Source organism: Paramormyrops kingsleyae, chromosome 8 (assembly GCF_048594095.1).
Source record: "Paramormyrops kingsleyae isolate MSU_618 chromosome 8, PKINGS_0.4, whole genome shotgun sequence".
NCBI classification, from domain to species: Eukaryota; Metazoa; Chordata; class Actinopteri; order Osteoglossiformes; family Mormyridae; genus Paramormyrops; species Paramormyrops kingsleyae.
Window position 1 is genome coordinate 25,318,570 of NC_132804.1, and position 19,188 is coordinate 25,337,757.

The 19,188-nt window shown below is 40.5% G+C and overlaps 1 protein-coding gene across 1 annotated transcript; it reads left to right on the forward strand.

Annotated features, from left to right (window-relative positions):
• Nucleotides 1-12,209: 12,209 nt before the first annotated feature.
• Nucleotides 12,210-18,220, forward strand: ywhaba (tyrosine 3-monooxygenase/tryptophan 5-monooxygenase activation protein, beta polypeptide a). The gene is made up of 6 exons (XM_023811326.2): nt 12,210-12,362; nt 14,428-14,728; nt 14,971-15,094; nt 15,321-15,484; nt 15,730-15,825; nt 16,225-18,220. Exons 2-6 carry the CDS (start codon nt 14,435-14,437, stop codon nt 16,279-16,281), a joined length of 735 nt encoding a protein of 244 aa, XP_023667094.1. The 5' UTR covers nt 12,210-12,362; nt 14,428-14,434; the 3' UTR covers nt 16,282-18,220.
• The last annotated feature ends 968 nt before the right edge of the window (nt 18,221-19,188 follow it).

Here is a 19,188-nt window from a genome sequence, read left to right on the forward strand (position 1 = left end):
TATATTTAAAGAATATTATTGATTTTTATTTCGCAATAACATAAGCAATTTTAAACTAGTGGATTCCGCGTGAGAGAGAGGCTGACTGCATACCAGCATAGGAAAGCTTTGACATTGGCTTGCCTTTCACTGCCCCCCTCCCCCTCCCGCTCCCCCTCCCTCCACCCCTCACCCCTCCAGCACACAGCTGTCCAGCTCCCGCCTCCCTATTCCAGCTGAGGCATCCGTGAGACGCTCCTCGGCCCCGCGTCCTGGCAGAGCATAATTAGAAGCTCTCCGTGCGCCTCTGCTGCTGCGTGCATCAGCCTGACCTAGAAACAGGAGCCTATCTCCTGCCGTGCGGACAGGGAGCGCAGAGATTTATTGTGCCGCGGACAACCTCCGTACCCGTGCCGCGGAGGGGGAGCGCGGGAGGGGACGCGATCGCGCTCAGGCTTGGCGTAATAAGACACGCTTTCCCACTTCCTGCCGTCTCCCCAGACACGCTCCTCACACCATCCCTGGTTCCAGCGACAGTCTTGTAAGTTCCTACAATGCTAAATATGGATTCCGCGTGTAACGCTCACGGGGCGCTCAGGGGCCGAGTGCCATCATCCTCGCATCTGGAGACAAACAGCCTGGAAGACGATGCTGTTACAGAGCTACGCTACCTGCATGTTTCGCTCAGAACACACTTTTATCCTTAAAAAAAAGCAATATCTCCAGTGATGTACCAGGATATTTTCAAAATATAGGTTACAAGTCTGCTTGTGGGTACACCAACATATCCCTTGTAATTTTGTAAAGGAAAATCCAGTAGGTCTTGAGCAGAGAGGTCTGGTCACTCTGTTTTAACCATCAGTCTGTACAGACGTCTCTTGTGTCCCACTCCAGAACCTGATCAAGATTTTACAGCTCACCCTTCACATCTGAAAGAATGAACAGCTAACTAACATGAAAATGAATTGTAACCCAGCTATTCAGTTGATTTAATCCATCCATCTTCAAATTGGTTTTGGGGAGGGTCATGGGTTGCGGGGGGTGGGGGGGTTGGATCACATTCCAGGCAGCATAGGGCACAAGGCCTGAACTGGATGGGGGGGACTGGAGCCTATCCCAGGCAGCATAGGGCACAAAGCCTGAACTGGATGGGGGGGCTGGAACCTATCCCAGGCAGCATAGGGCACAAGGCCTGAATTGGATGCCAGTCCATCACATCTTGGACAGGAGGCCAACCACACACGATGGGCAATTTAGGGATGCCGATTAGTCTAACTACATATCGATGGACTGCAGGAGGGAATCCACTCAACAGGACATGTAAAGTCCACCCTCACAAAGCAGAGCAGAGATTTTGATGTCGGGTGTTTAAATTCAAATTCACTAGATATGCCAAAATTAACTCATGAATACCTCTCATTTTAATAATATTATTATCATATTTAATTATATTATTATAAAAATTGTGTTTGCAAGCAAGTGCACTAAATCTGCTGCATTTGCTGTGTTTATGGAATGGTTAGTGACATTCTTCTGAATAGTTCAAAGTGTCCTTTTTTCCATTTTATTATTTTGATTCCTTTATCTGCCTTGTAAAATTTTTATTTTGCATTTTATTACCTACCCTGGCAGGATTTAAATCAGACGTTGCCAACTGTAATGTCTGTCCAGGAATAAGAAAGAGGCTCTTGCGTCATATTCGTTATTGTGAAAATTTTCTGCTCCTTTGTGATTCCAGGTCGAAAACCTGTCTATGGGTCTCTGTGGAAAAGGTGTGACGGATGGTGTCCATTACGAATCGAGTGGCCTCCACATTCACTCTGCACCCTTGAGCGAGACTGAGAATGAATTACCCAGAACACCATGCGATAAGCACATATTTGTCTAAAAAAGAAAGCAATGTATTGCAAATGTATTTACAACCTGAAACCAGTATTTTACACTAAATTTGAACATGGACTCACTACAGTACAGAATAACATAAACATATTCTTTGGTTCTCTGTAAAAATAAACATTTTTATTTTGCTTTCCAGAAGAACATTACCATTACCTGCATCCTTCTGTAACTTCTGTTTTTGACAAACAATGATATACAATATATTCACCAGCGATAAGAATGAGCACAGAAATTAGTTCTGCATTCATATATGTCTGTCTCAATAAAGTTCTCCCTCAGGATATTTGACTTCTGTACCTTGACTTGTATTTGACACATTAATTTTTAAAAATGAGTCTGGGAATTGGTCACCCTGCTGTCCTCTCTGCCCACTCATCCGTGCGCTGGCCGGGTCATACAGACTCTGATATTGCCTCTCACTGGATTGACTCCTCGCAGACTGTTTTTAACCGTTGTCTTCAGAATTTACTTTGACGCATCTCCTCGCTGCCCTCCCCAGTTAATCCTCATGCTTTCTCGGCTGGCATACAAAGCATTTTCCATTGGCGAGTGCATATTTATGCAGGCAGAGAGAGAGAGAGAGAGAGAGAGAGAGAGAGTGTGCACAGCTAAAACTGCATCCCCAAACCACCAGCATTTCATCATTCTAAAGGTCCGCACTGTACCTGCTACCATGATTTACACAATCTATATGGATATCCAGCTAGGTCCGCCCGATATAAATCATGATGCGGACATAAGGACATTGTATTATTAGTATCCTCAGGTGTAATTTGTATTTTTGTGGTGTGGACTGGAAAAAAAAAACATGTGAATACCATATACAGTATGCAATGACCTATTATTCATAGTGTTGTTTACCGCCCTCGTGTGGTGAATTAAAGTACCCTGCTTCTAAATTTCCAGCTAAACTAGCGAATTTGGCATTGCAAAACATAAACCTATCAAAAAAACACAGATTTCTTTTTCTGTAGGTGCTGGCACACAAGCAAGCCGCAGACCAATTCATAAATTCAAAGAAAAATCTGTGTTGTGCCACAAAAGATTAAAACACTCTAGAGCCAGATCTCTTGCGTGTGTGTGTGCTGCCTCCCAAACATGGCATCTGCGATGCACACGGAACGCTGCCGAACGACGGGACGGGAAGAGAGATCTCAGCCTGCAGCTTGACCAAGATCCAGATCCTGAAGGGCAGGGGGAGGGGGTGATGGGCTGGGTATAAAAGAAAAGAAATTAAATATTGACTACCCTCACCATGCCGTCATATGTCCCAATCTCCTAGAACATACTGACCTTCTTCTTTTTTTCACAGGTTCAGTGGTGTTTCTCCTGCTTCACCTCCCATCACAGTGATCTGCATACAAGATAAGACACCCTTCACGTTCGGTTTGCCTGTTCATTCCAGGTCTTAGACACACACACACACACACACACACACACACACATCAATACCAACTGCTGTTTTCCCTTCTGTTTCTTAGCTCATATTTGTCAGCAGGCCAGCATAGGTAAGGCTGTCACCTCTATTCAGCTACCCCAGCTTCTGCTGGCTTCACTGTCTCCTAAAGCCCATGGCTCAGGTGCGCCGTGCTTCTCCATATGAGCACGGGGACATGATCATCGGTGGCAAGAAAGTGCAGCACCTTTCATACTCTCGGCCCAAACACATGGTGCCTCAGGGGAATGACGTGATGGGAAAGACGAGGCACACAGGAAGAATCATGCAAAGGAAATTAATCTGCCCTGGGACGAACAACAGAGGAAATTATCATATGCTGAATTTCACATGTACAAATATTTTCAGATCTACGACCTAGATCATTTTTCAAATCCACCATCAAGATAGTTTCAAGCCTCACTGTTATTATATTTGTGACCCCGATCATTTTTCAGATCTACGACATGGATCGTTTTTCAAATCTACAGCCCCTAATGCAGTTCATATCTACAACATGTGACTTTCGGATCTACGACCCAGATCATTTTTCCAGGTTTTCATCGAGGCATCCGTTCCTGCCCAGGTAGCACAACACAAGTGATGGACCCAAGATGTTGGCTCATGCTTAGCATGAACACATCCTAGGCATCGTGCCTGATCCCTGCCCTGTGATTTTCCTTTTCTTTACTTTACCAGATTCACAGTGAATATATTTTAAGGACATGCTAGGTACAGGCGTGTAGAAAACATAGTGGCTAAGACCCAGATTATTTGGAGCTCGAAAAATGTAAATCTAGCTGCCTAAGTAGATTTTGATAGATGATTATGTTTGGCACATACTTATTACAAGGAAGATGAAATATCTCATTATTGACACTTGAACCTTTGGCTTCAGATGAAGCCTGGAAATTGAGTGCAAATGCTTGCATAAGATCTTGTGAATTTAAATCAACCACTTTCACCCAAGGCAAACAAAATACACAGAGCAACACATTAGGGCTGGTATTAACACGTCTTGAGTTTTGGGGATATTCTTTTTAATTGGCTTTATGAAGAAGCTTGTTATTTTTTTTATCTCACCTTTGCTATTTAAACAACACACAACTGATTTAACCACATATCCGTGTTGTAAAAGCCCTTAACATGAGTTTAACTTCATTTGAAAATATGAGTAAACAAAAGCTTGCTTGCTGCATCCAATTTTGTTGCCCATCATCAAGAGGGTTATGCAGCCTTAACTGCAAATCACTTCTTCTAACTGATCACTACATATTCTTGGGACCAGTGCTGGGACCCAGGAGAAAACACAGTTCCCTATTTAGCACATACGTTCAAACAAAATATTTTCTAAAAAAATCCCTCCATCCTTTTTGCAGTGGTAACCTCGGCTCTTATATAGCCGCAGTGTCGGGTGTGATGTCATAACTTAGGTATTCTCAATGGTATTTCTTCATCAGATTCTCTAGTGCAAGGCCTGTGAAGTAGCCATGAACACAACAGACAGAGACACTGTTGGCTAATTCTATAGTAACAAAATTACAATCAGACGAAGACCTGGCCACAATTTGAACTGACTTGAAGAATTGAATTGCTTTACTTGAGATACCATCAGTTTGGTAAGGGAATTGTCTCTGCTGTAAAATTGCCCTGCTGCTAAAATCTGGAACAAGTCTCTTCAGTAGTATTTTTGAGGTTACACCAGTGGTAGGACAACCGTGAATCAGGAGCTGAACTCAGCACTGATTAAAATTATTGTGATAATGAAGAAATCCTGCTGGATGAATTGCTCCAAGAATGATAACTTTCTAGGACTGACGCAGATCTTCATCAGGTCTGTCCTGTCTGGGTTTCCTGTTTTTGAATCTGTTTATCACTAGAGATCACAGAAATGTGTTTTTGAACACAATGTCAGTAATTTAATTATCCCTCTTCGAGCTTCCTATGCTTCCTTAGCGGCACAACAATTAACTTCAATCTTAAAATACTGCTCATTAGCCTCATCATATATATATATAAATATTTTTTAATTTCTATAGCAAATCTGCAGCTCCCTTGCATCCTACTCCTTTCCTTGTCTCTAGCTACCTGCAGAGCGTTAATTAATGTTGCCTGTGAATTGCTTGTTCCAGCATACCTGTCGTAATATGGCCAACTCAGCAGGAAACACTTTAAGGCGAGGGTCTAAGGTGTTCTTAGTGCTCGTGCCGTAACGCAGTGACAAATGGCCTCGTGCTTCTGCGTGCTGACTCCGTTTTGTCAGCATTTGAATGCTTAGCTATTTTTTCTTGTGTTAAGGGAGTTTAGTGTTGCACTTTTATCAGTGGCAAATAAAAAAATGCATGATTGTCCTACAAAAAGTGATGATTCAAAACGTTTGAAAAAATATTTTTCAATTTTATAAATGTGTTCAAAGTTTTGTTGTACTGCAATGAACTGTAACTTTTAAAGTTTCATTGGTAATTATTAAGCAGTCAGGCTAATCGCTTGGTAACCCCAAGTAAAGCTGCCAAATCTTACGTTTTCAGACAAACGCTCGCACAAGAAATCTTACAGGAAATCTATATTATTCCATTATAAACCTACAATTAGTTACATTAAAAGTGTTGACGTAGTTTGCAACCCCTACAGACTACAAGGCAATAGAAGTGTCACATGCATGTAAATGAGAGTTCATGTGTGTGCAGACTTGTCTCGAATTGAAAATATCTTCCCGGCCAGCTGACCAAACCTGGTAGCCCTGCCCCAAGCCAGTGTTCATCATATCTGAGCAAATCTCGACTATTGATACGGCAATATCCACAGCCCTGAACATGGCTGACTGTTGTGTTTATCTTTCCAGCAAATTAATTCTCTATAAATGAAATTGTGTATGGTTTTTGAAACTGCTAACCACGGTACTCATAGAACATTGCAGAGACTGCAGCTAGCTTCAGAAAACTTAAGAGGTCGAATATTAATTGTAGCCCACAAAACATCAAACCACATATATTTTCACAATCCATCATCTCTCACATGAGCCCCATGCAGTGGTTTTTTTTTACCTGCAGTGGGATAATGTATAGCCTTTTCATATCGAGGCTCCTCCTAGGTCATTACTTTGGCTGATATATTACTAAAACACTTTCGCGACAGTTCAGCACATAGCAAACGGAATAAAAAAAATGCCGACCTTACAATTTAAACACAACTGAGTAAGCAGAAGTTGCATCAACAATAAATCCATCACTTAAACGTTTATGATGTTCTTACTTAGCCTTGCAATTGATCAAAGTCCTTCATATATCAACACGTTTTCTATTGTTGCACTAAAGGTGTGAAAGCAGCTTTCCTGGAAGAGGCAGGGAGTGGAAGAGGCAATGTTTGCCATCCTGGTTTTTTTCTCTCTTAAAAAAGGCTAACAAACTGGTTCTATGTTTGCTTATGCATGTTTTCTTTTTAAACCTTTTATTCCGAAGAACTAGAGGCTCACAGCTTTGACATGATTATCAGGAAGAGACTGATACAGAAAACCGGGGATGTAGTTACAGACAACTAGATAGGGGGTCTGAGTTGTTACTGGGAGGGGGGGGAATGGCAAACTTATACATAATATAAAAAGCTATTCATGATTTAAGCCAATAATACACAAAGTCCCCCCAAAATAGGGTTAACGATGCCCCTGCAGAAAACAATTACAGGCAGATCTAGTAGTTAAGAATCACTATTACAGTTTTGTATTGTTCTTCTAGACATGGCTGTGGAAGTGGTAAATAGTTGTAAATATATACATATAAATAAATTACAAATACATATTTTAAGTCACATTGATTTAAGTCCAGTGTTACATAATAACATAGTCATGTGTATTTGTATTGTATTGTGAGATTCTGTTTTTTTACTTTCTGTGAAACAATGACAAGGATCGACTGGCTTGAAGCCTGATGTGGACACATGCACCTACATCCCCCCCCAGACCAAGCCCCGCCTCCTCTGAATACTAAACACACTTCATGTTACATCCTTTGACATGAAGGGTGATATAAGGACCACTGTGATCCTGAACCTTGTGAACTCACTCTTTGTTGAACTATGGTGACTCTTTGCACCTCTGTTAGACCACTGGTGGTTTCCAGAATCTCACCTGGCTTCTGACCCTGTCTATTGATTGTGATTTTGGACTTGGTACATGCTTTGTTCTGGATTGTGAATAACCTTGGCTTATGATATGTGCCTGTTATTCCTGCATATGGTTGCATAAACCCGCTAATTCTGCAGTTGGATTGTAGAGCCTGTGTCTCATTTGCTCTGTAAATGTTGCTGCTGTAGAGCACCTTCTGTTTAGATCAATACCAATCAGGTCTACATCCTACACCTTCACACATCAGTGTCAATTCGTTTGGCCTACATAACATTATAATATTATTATGGGTGGAGAGCATTAAATTTAAATTTTAATAATGAGATCTCCTTAGACGTATCAGAAACGTCAACCCCATCATTAACTTCATTTTATATTTTATATAAAACGTGTAATATGGACTGAATATTATAAAGTAATACATTTGAAGCAAAATCAATTAATGCCCTGTTCTGCATGAAAAGGCTGAGAGGAGAATACTCTAAGATTCTTTTTAGGGTTCAAACAATTGAACTTTTTGCCCTGTGACCTTCCCCCCCCCCAGCATTATTTAATCAAGAAAGGTCATAAAACAAAGGTAATATTGAACGTGGCATTTAAAGTGAGCCTAGTAACAAGAAATGTGGGAGGTTTATTTTTGACCTCGTGAGGACATTAACCTATTCTGTTGTACTTGCTATTGCTGAAAATCTGTAGTTTTGAAAGGTAATTAACTATATTTCAGGAGCCATCTCCTCATAATAGGAAATTAGAATGCGGAGCCGTGTGTAATCTGTGAGAAATGCAGCTCCGCTATCTGTATTTTTCTGTGTGTGTGTGTGTGTGTGTGTGTCACCGGTTACCCTGAATTCATTCAGTGACAACGCAGACATCCAAGAGGTAGGCAAGAGTTACAATATGTGTGCCAACTGCCAACTGCTGGCACTCGCTTCTGCAGTGTGATCAATTTCTTCTGGTACATTTCAACCTAGTTTTGCAGGAAAATGGAGCAAGGCCCACAAGTTCATAATGGAAACTAAGCTCGGCTGTTGGCTGCATTTCTCTGTCATCTGCAGTCCCTTTCAAACGCCGTGATATTTTTTTTCATAGAAAATGTGCAGTTTACTTCACAGTGCTTTCAAACTGCCATGTGAGCACACCCTGATGGTTACTCTTCAACAATCACTAAAAAAGGAATCCCACTATCTGTGTTTTCTGGTTCCTGGTACAGCTCCCAGTTCCTGGTTTTCAAGTACATAAACCCAATTAATTAAGTAAGTTATTCAGCAAAAAAATGTTTCAACCACTGCTTCAATGATTTTCAAAATGGCTGATACAGAACTGTCAGACACAAAATTGCAAATGGTGAACTACGTGTTGTTGAGGACACTGGCAGAAAAAAAGGACTCACTGTGACCTACCAGTTCATTGTCTACTAGTCATTTAATGCAAAAAAAGATCATGCTTATTCAAGTAATATGTGAAGTTGATTGGGTATATGATATGGGAGCACTGGGTAGCAGTTCTGCCACACACTTCAAGCGATGGTGTTTTGAATGTTTATGTACAGTTTGCATGATCCCCTCTACTGCACAGATTTCCATCAGGTACTCCTGTCTACCCCAACAGTCAAAGACAGTAAGGGAATTTGGCATCTCTATAATGCCTATAATGTGTGATTGTGTGCCTGCCCTAAGAGGAGCTGGTATCCTCTCCAGTGGATAGTGCTCCATGGGATAAACTCCAGCCCACCCGTGACCTGTCATGGTGAAGTAGTTGGAAGATAGAAGGACTGAGGGGTTACATTTCATGACTGAATGTAGTATACTTACATTAGCATCGTTAGTTTTATCTAAAGGCGGCATGGTGGTGCACTGGTTAGCGCTGTTGCTTCATGCTATTGGGGCCAGTCTCTGCCATGGCTCCATGTTTGTGGAGTTTGCATGTTCTTTTCTCACTACTTTTTTCTCGTACTTGTTGTACACTGATCTGTAGATTCAGTTCATTCTCATTATGGACATAAACCAGGGTTGATACATAATTGTGAAGGATTTGAATAAAATCATCCATTCAGTTCCTTCAGTGTCTATGTCTACATTTTCAGTATTCTAGTATACATAATAGCTATTTGATCAATCCATTCATTACAATTCTTTTTTGTCATATTGTCACCATTACAGATTTGATGGAGGTAGATTCACATGCAGAAAGTGTTTTACAAAAAAGTCTGGAGAGTATCTGAGTGTGAAAGCTCTAGAGGGGAGTGGAATATGTCACACATTCGAGTGTTAAACCAGGGACAAAATCCAGCAATTTATGGGAATTAGAAAAGTGCTTCAAGGAAAATGAGAACAACCACGTCCTTTTTGCATGCTTGCATTTCTCAGTTGATCTACTGAGAAGGTCAGACATGTGATCTTATATAAGCATGTGTCACCTCTGGCCAGGAGCCACGTGAGACCTTCAAGACCGTGCTCCTTGGACTGGGAAAAACCAGTGGCAGGTGATGGATTAATGTTACCATCCTCTTGAAGTCAATACTCTAGTAAAATATGAGCCGTTTCAAGTTATGTGACCTCCACAGCCCTCCTCATCTTCAATTCAAGTGAAATTTTACTATGATGGCAAATTTTCATACCAAAGCTCCAGTTAATTTAAAAGGTATGATTCAGATATACATACGTAGACTTTTACGTAAAGCTCTTTGTGATGGAAATTTGACGTGTCAAGGCAGCCATGGATAATCATATTACTACAGAGCCATTCAGGACAAGGAAAGGGCATCTAAGCTAACGGAGATATAAAGAATCGTTATTTTATGCACTGAGAGCTTGTAGGGTGAAAAAAAAATCAATGGGCAGATTGAAATGGCAGCGTCTGGTCATTATGGCATCCTTGCATGAAGAAGATTAAGAGAAATCACACAACTGTCAGACATGGAACAGTCAGATGCAGAAGCATGTTTATGTACCGTGATTACTGATGAGGCAGGCAGACACATTCTAATGTGGAGAGAGAATCACTTTGCTGTGCTCCACCACTGACTTTCTGAATTTCATCTCTGTGAAGGATACAAAATGAAGACAGAATAAATTATATTTACATTTTCCTTTTCATGATATGCTTTTCTAAAACTTCAAGCTTTGTTAACATTTCTCCTTAGGGGACTATATTGGTCATAAAACTGGTAAGATCATATTATGTATGTGGATACATAATGTCATGAATAGAATTCTGATTTTTTTGTATAATGGCAAGTAATAAAATGCACCATTTAATTTAGACACTTTTGTGCTAATAAGATAAACCGGCACTCCTAATCCATAGCTATGTCATTGACATTAATGTGAGTATTCCAGACATGGCAAAACTGACAGGGAGAGATTCTAGTGCAAAAAAGCCTTTCAGCAAAAACAATTTCTGTTACTCACAGTGAACACAATTGAGATTTATATATACATATAATCAGGATTAACATATATATTTCATGTCATATGCAAAGACAATCAGTCTGAACTAGGCTGCAAATAAACCAGCTCGACATTACCAGCAATTAATTTTGTATACCTTCACAGAATACATAAATTCGATAATAGGATTAATGCTTTTTATTCAAAATTTGTAGCAAAGATATAACAAAAATTAACCTTTATTTTTAAAGGCTCAGTATTCGGCGTAATTTCTGAATCTTATCTGGTCTACCATTCTTACCATCTTAATGGTTCCACTGCCCCCTACTGACACACAGACAGCACTACATACTTGAGCTCCCCACTTTCAAATTACGGCTCACACTGATTTTCTCTGCTGAATATCAACAGAAACAAATAAAGGATATGAATGGCAACTAGCAAAATGCTTTGCTTCAGAAAACCATTAAGTCTCTACCATCTGACCTACCTGCCCCATACATTTAAAATCACAAATGTAATGCTCAAGGCTATAGAAATTTTATTTTGTATCTGAGTATCTCGCTGCTTGCATGAGTTTGTGTTGGTTTGCAAAGGACCTCCTCTCCAGTTTTCTTATCTGTGCCAAAAACAAAAAAGACCATCGGCTTTAAATTTCTGGATGTTCAGTGGCAGAAAATAAGTCACGCTCACTGCACTTTACAATAGACAACCCTCTGAAATTAGGCACACTCCACTGATATAAGCTACAGACAACTGCAATCCACCCTGGATAATTTATCAATTTTGAAAATAGATGGATGAATGGATGAATCCTATGCTGTACTACCAGACACTCTGAGGTAGTAAAAGACAGAAGACAGGGATTAATTCAGGGTGGGAGGCAGCCTCAAGAAATTAATTAAATGTTGAATATCTTTTATTCTGGTCACAACAATGAAATTATCATTCTAACGATCCAATACCAGATAGTTTGCAATGAATAATAAAACACTTTGTATTTGGATTAAATGACGAGTAATAACGTAATTGTATGCCAGTCGTAATATATCACAATGAGGAATAAACCAAATTTGAATAAAAAATTATGGTAACTAAGTGATGATAGAATCAGCTCACACGTTTTATATTTCATTTTATCGTTTAAGTCAGCTAGCAAGCCACTATAAAAAAGATGACCCATCTCAATAATGTGTAACTAAATGACTACAAGCAGACATTTCTTAAATAAATTGTATCATGCATCTGCTTCTGCTACTTAACTCCACCTAGGAGAAATCTCCATGGTGATTGCTGACGTTCCTCCGCCGCGGTTGCCATGGCAGTGATGACGCATTAACCCCTGAAAACGTTTCGGAAACCCCGGACATAGGTTGCCTTGGTTACTGGCGGGGGGGAGGGGTGGGGTTTAGAGGAAGCGGAAGTGTCAGTGCAAGCGGAAGTGGTACTGCCCTGAATATCCAGAGTAGCGAGACGGAGGACGGAGAGAAAGACTCCCATCGTCCACAGACAAAAGCAGGACTAAAAGTACATTACTAATGTGAGTTCACATGTCTCGGTTTAGTTGTAAGGCGTGTCCAGGTATTACGCGCAAATATAAGAGGTTATGCCAATATAACAGCGGGTCCAGTCACGGTATGCGGTAGAGAATGTGCCTATTGTGGTTTGGGGCTGGGTGCAAGGACTTAGGCCGTGGCGTGAGGAAGAGGCACGGCTTACAAATGAGATACTTTAAACATTTAGGTCAAAGACACCACTGGTTTCACACATCTATTTAAAAATCTACATGCACATTGATTGTCTAGCATAAATGTGGGTGACGAGGAGGTGAGGTTCAGCCAATTCTGTCAGGTCGTGATATCTGGCTAGCTAGCTAAACTAGCAGCAAACCATATGCAATGCGAGCAAACGCGGGCCTCTGCGGTCTCGGTACGGAGACTGGTTTTAAATGTCCCAGATATATGGAGTTAGCAAGATGAATGGTTAACTTGTCCATGACCCAAAGTGTCCTCGAGGCGCGTTTGTCACTCGAATGAAACACCGCACGAGAATGCGACAGAGGCCGGAGGGCGTAGTTAGCCAGCGTGCTAACTGCTTGTCTGCGGTAGATTTTGCGCTAAAATTGCTGATTCGCATGTCCGATAGATACTCATTTAGTATGGTATTACCTAAAAACGCTTTCATAAAACTATTAATCGTTTAACGGAGACAGAAAGCGTTACCATCCACCTGATTTAAACATGCTTCAAACCGTATTTCCTCAATATTTGTGGCTGGTTTTTAACGATAGTGTTTCGCTGATTAGTGTATCTGAAAGGTAGCGATAGATTGAAGCATGTTTTAGCTGTATATTACGTTATTTGGCATGTAAGATCAACTGTAACCCTGCGATTGGGTTTATCTTATGTCATCGTGCGGTCGGCTGCGGAGACTTCGGGCTGAATGAACACCTTCGCTTTCTGGGCCTGGGGCGTAGTCGAGTTGGTTTTTCAGCCTGAATAGTGCCGCGCCGCAATCGCGCTGGTAGTTCTATGATTAGTCCGACTTGATCACATTCAGTAGAAGACCGAATTATGCATGCAGTCCGTCATGACTGGGTACCAGTTGGATTTTTAAGTATTTTAATAATTGGGTTACTCGACCTGCATACGCAGCGATCGTCTCATGTGGTCGGAAGCCGCAGTCAAATGGCGTAAATCTGTTACTCGCATAGTCATAACATTGCTCAAAGCATTTTAATTGGACCCAGAAGTGTGTTTTCATTTGCCAGTGCTACAAAAAAAATCGTGAAATCGAAGAATCAAACCATTGATTATCCGTTTCGATAGTTTTGTTCTGTTTGTGGGTCGCGTTGAAGCTCGTGTACATGAATATAGCAGTAGTTGTATTTTTAGTCATATGATGAATCCTAATAACACCAATTTAATTTAAAACGGATATCTGTCAGATTTCAAATGACTGAATTACACTCAATATTCCCAGTGATGTTTCTCCATATAACAAATGAGAAAATTCTGAAACATTTGTACTGTAAAGTTGGTCTTGTATATGTATGAAGTGTCCTGAGACCTTTACATCCAGCATTGCTAAAGTGGAGTTCAAGATACCTGAGCCTTTGTGGGAAGTTAAGGGGCAAATCAGGTAACCAGCCACCCAGCCACGTGCAAGGCAATGTGCAGGATATTTCTAGCATCAGCAATAATCTTGCACAGCTTCTAGCGGTGCTGTTCTGGTCGCTGTCCATGACACTGGATTTCACTTTATCTGCTAAGTGTTCCCCCTCAGGCTAAAAGTATCTTCTTTTTATTTTTTTAACACCTAATTTATATTTACCCCCTTAAATGTTCAGTTAAGTGTTATTTCATACCTAATGGTAATCATCAATTGGGTTGTAGGTAAAAATGAAGAGCACAGTCTCATATTGGAGGCAGAAGGCATTGGCTGTAAATGTAGGGAAGGTTTCTTTCATTTTTCAATCTCAGCTTTTATGTTGTCCAATAATGTTGTTACACCTTGATGAGAAGGCAGCTCCTTGGACATATAGTGCAATCAGAACCAGTTGGTGGACTTTGCTTTTCTTGACACTCTGTGTGTTCCTGGGGCAGCTTGAAGATGGACAAGAGCGACCTGGTTCAGAAGGCCAAGCTGGCAGAGCAGGCGGAGCGCTACGACGACATGGCAGCGGCGATGAAGGCCGTGACGGAGCAGGGTCACGAGCTCTCCAACGAGGAGCGCAACCTGCTTTCCGTGGCCTATAAGAACGTGGTGGGCGCCCGCCGCTCGTCCTGGCGCGTCATCTCCAGCATCGAGCAGAAGACCGAGAGCAACGAGAAGAAGCAGCAGATGGCGCGCGAGTACCGCGAGAAGATCGAGAGCGAGCTGCAGGACATCTGCAACGATGTGCTGGTGAGGGGAGTCGGGCATGCGTGGGGCCTCCTGAACATGTGAGAAATTGTAGCTTTAATCACATTCACCGAGCAGACTTGGTAAACCCTACAGCCTTCGTTGGTATTAGCTGAAGCTCTTCTTTTTCTAACGCATTCCTAGAAGAAGCATTTTTGTTTATGGAGTTTACTTTCTACTGGCTAGGAAAGCAGACTATATAGGAGCTTATGAACACTAATAAGCATTTTTCTCCTTTATTTTAGGGACTTCTCGACAAGTACCTCATTGCCAATGCAAGTCAGGCAGAGAGCAAGGTGTTCTACCTGAAAATGAAAGGGGACTATTATAGATACCTGTCTGAAGTGGCATCTGGAGACTCCAAGAAAAGTTAGTATGCAGCTGCTGTCATGTTAGTGTGAAGTTCATAATCTGCATTTTCTTTAGCTTCCCAATGGGAATGCACTGTCTGATTGTGTAGCCTTGTTTAATTTAAATAAAATTTCCTCTGTAGATAAAGTTTAAGGTAACAAAGTCTGAAAATATCTCTTGAATGAATGTATCTGTTTTGTAATCTTGTGGCACAAATCAAGTAATTTTGTCCCTCTCCCCAAAGCTACGGTTGAGAATTCCCAGCAGGCCTATCAGGAGGCCTTTGAAATCAGCAAGAAGGAGATGCAGCCCACACATCCTATCAGACTGGGGCTGGCGCTCAACTTCTCCGTTTTCTACTATGAAATCCTCAACTCTCCCGAGCAGGCCTGCTCCTTGGCAAAGACGGTAAGCAGCTTTTTTCAGTCTTCATCTTTTTTGAACATATTGCTCGTCATCCGGTCTTAATTTCTTTATTATTTTATGAAGCAAAGTGACAGAATAGTTTTGAGCTAACCAAATAGTGTAAGTAAAATTAAGTATAAAATTCTGGATTTTTTTTTGTTGTTGTTGAGGGAGCATAACTACGTTTTCTGAAGTAGAATATATTTGCTGCATAGCCACTAAGAATCCCTTCTCTTCCCTGGTTACAGGCTTTCGATGAAGCAATCGCTGAACTTGATACCTTGAATGAGGATTCTTACAAAGACAGCACTCTGATCATGCAGCTACTAAGGGACAACCTCACTGTGAGTTCTCAGCATTGGCGTAAGGCATTTGGCTGCAGCTAACCATCACTTGTGAAATTTTTACACAAGTAGTACATGCAGGAGATTCTCTAAAATGGATTACTGCACATTCCTTTAACCATATGCATTTATGTAATACTTTCTTGGCCAGCTAATTTCCTTTGAATAACATTTATTTGTTTATAACAGACATTTTTAAATGGAACTATTCCCTGATAAAGAGCTCACACTCACTTGAACTAACTACCTGTTGGTTCAAGGTCCATATATCTGACTGATAGATGCCCTCCTAGCTGAAATGTTCATCCTCAGTTACGATTTCTATAAAACAGCTAAAGATTGCGAGACCTTCCCTGTGTTTTGAGAGTAAGTTAACATGCATGTTTTTCCTCTTTACAGCTGTGGACATCAGAAAACCAGGGTGATGATGGCGATGTTGGCGATGGAGATAACTAATGTCACATAGCACCTTCACTTCCCCGTGTCCCGTATAGTACTCACGTACAGCCCCTAAGTTTTGACAACCTGTATCGTATACCCATAGAGCCCATATGTTTCCACTTCCCCGTATCATGCACACACACGTCCCCGCAACCGGTGTCGTTCACATAGAGCCCGTGCAGCTCCAAGTCCTGTACTGTACACACATACAGTCTGCGCATCCCCCCGTCCTGTATTTCCCAGGCGCACACACACGTACAGCCCATTGCCCCCAACTTCATTTGGACTCCCTTTCTGTATGGCAAGCAGCATGAATTGTACCCGGCCTGTCAGTCATGCCCTTTGCAGAAAACGCGAAAGTGACCAAATAGCAGTCAGTCAGCTGGCACAATTTTTGGATCGTGAATATTATCAAGTAGAAAATCACCCCACCCCCACCCCACCTCACTACCGGTTCCGTTATTTTAATTTTTTATTTTTAATTCTCCCATGCAGGTTGTGAATTATCATATTCATTTTTTTTTTTATCTTTTTGTTTTATAGTGTACCAGCATTTGCAGGTTTTATTCAAAGGTTATTAAAGTGACGGTTTATTTTCACCAAACACTGTGATGTTTAGTTGTATTTCCTCCTCCTGTCCATAAATAATAATAATAAAAAAATCTGCTCTGTGAAATGCAGATATGCGTGGGTTTGGGTAACAGTACAATTCTGCTGTGGCCTCATACAGAACGGAATAACAGGCTGTATTGTGACACTGACTAACATGCGCATTGTTGTTTAATGTTCATTATATTTTAAAATGAAACAGATTTAATTAAAAAGGGAACCATTGTGGTTATTCCCCTCCCCCCTTCCATTCCACGTTACCGGTTTTGAACATTCCACATCACAAAACAAACATTTCTCAGATGAGAACATTTCTGAACAAATTGGGACAGTTAATATAAATGTACTGTTTGACATCAGTACAGTGGACATTTTTTTTTTTTTTTGTTCTTAAATGTTCTACCTGCACCTCTGCATAATGACTGTTTTCATTGAAACAAAATGTAAATTGTAAACATTTTTTAGAAGTGAATATAAATTTTTCTTAATGTAATATTGTGAACCTGCTTGTTAAAGAACACCTTTAAGCTGTTACCTTTAAAGTTTGTAGACCTGGATTTTCCATGCTGGCAGCCTGAACTGACTAATCATCGTTCCATCTTCTGAAGTAGTCTTCATCAGTCGAAATCCTATTGATGACGAATGTGAGAAAGTTCTTAATGTCGGGTTAATGCAAAGAGGTTTATGTTGATGAGTGTTGGGTTCCAGACTTTGGTACGTTTGTTTGCTGCAAGGTGTCTTGTAGAGAATGTAAACAAAACAAAAGCCTCTTCAAAATTACTAGGTTAAAATTTAGGAAATGTGGTAGATTAAGGGCTGGGGAAATAAGGAAAGAATAAAATTTAAAAGCTTAATTCACTCAGTGTCACAATACCTTGCCATCACCATGACATTCCACTTAGGTGTAGAAGTCACCTGTCTCGGTTCGTCTTGCTGAGGCCAATGTTTCATGCACTAAGGATTCTCCCCTTTAGCTGAACAAATGGCAGTTACTCTACGCTTGATTTAAAAAACAAAAAACAAAAAAAAAAATACCGCGGTAGTGAATGTGGAACCAAGCCTGTCTGTATATCTGGTATCTCTACTTGCTTTGTTTCTACTGACCAGTATTCTGCCTAAAGTTTGCTTCTGTGATGGTTTTATTCCCTAGCGCGCACGTGGTTGTGAAAATTTAGAATAGCTTAAACTTAAAAAAAAGAAAAAAACAAACAAAAAATACCTGGTTATTGACGTAATACTAGATTTGTGTATGTCTTTTAAAACAGTTCTAGTTCCACCTTACATGTAATAATCAGGAGAGTGTAAAAGACAATTTAAAGTGAAATAAAGTTTTATCAGTTCCAGATTTTCCTGTTTTTTGTTTTATGAAAAGGGTGTTCATTGCTCTTAGATGGAAATGGGTGATTTTCCCAAATGGGGATTCTAAATGCAGACATCTCATATTTGGTGGGTGAGAACTTTTAAAAATGTATAGAAATATAACTAATATTTAAGCAATATTGTTGGTCTGTTCCCCAGTTCATGTTTTTGTCTTGCTTTCTTTGTCAGCTTTCTAACTGCAAAGTTCCTGATTCAAAATTTCTGTAAAGTAGGTTATGAAGCACATATCCTTGTAAGAACCTAACAGTGGCCTTGAAAACTAGGACAGCTGTTTAAATCTTTGCCACCACAGGGAGCTTAGGAACATTCTGGAAGCCTTGCCAAATTAAACATTACCATTTACTATTAACATTTAAGGAAGGATGTTGTGGATATATTTTGATGGGCGGAAGCTTTGCATATGTTTGTGTTAATATAAGTAGCAGTTTCATACAAAATTTGGTACTAGCACATCTTATGAGTAATGCAGATGCACTGTGAAAAGAAGTAAAAAAATGAAACCAGTTTTATAAACCCTACTGGACTGAACTGGAACATTCATTAGGGATTTTCAAAAGCTTTTACCCATTCTGAAACGGCTGGGGTCATTGTCGGAGTCCATCAGAAGGAATAATTTTGGGCATACGTTAACATGTCTGGAAGATGACGGAGAAAGCTACAGCAACACAGAGAGAACGTAGTTTCCAGTAAGGCAGCGCTTGGGAGTTAAACCCAACCCAACCCATGAACCCAAAGAATATCTGATGCTATTATATACCATATTTTTCTATGCACACAAATACGTTGGAGAAATTTCGGTGGTACCCAGGTTAAATCAGTGGTTTCAGTCAAACCTCAAATTCTTTCCATTATGTGTTTTAGCACATGAATTTATTCTCATACAACTTGCTGTCATGCATTGCTTTTGTGAGTATTGCTGACCGAATATCAGTG

Bases quoted from the DNA above. Each gene is read 5' to 3' on its own strand.
- ywhaba (XM_023811326.2), top strand. From the start codon at position 14,435: ATGGACAAGAGCGACCTGGTTCAGAAGGCCAAGCTGGCAGAGCAGGCG. The intron at 15,485-15,729 runs GTAAGCAGCTTT...CCCTGGTTACAG, and splicing joins CCTGCTCCTTGGCAAAGACG to GCTTTCGATGAAGCAATCGC. The intron at 15,826-16,224 runs GTGAGTTCTCAG...TCCTCTTTACAG, and splicing joins TACTAAGGGACAACCTCACT to CTGTGGACATCAGAAAACCA.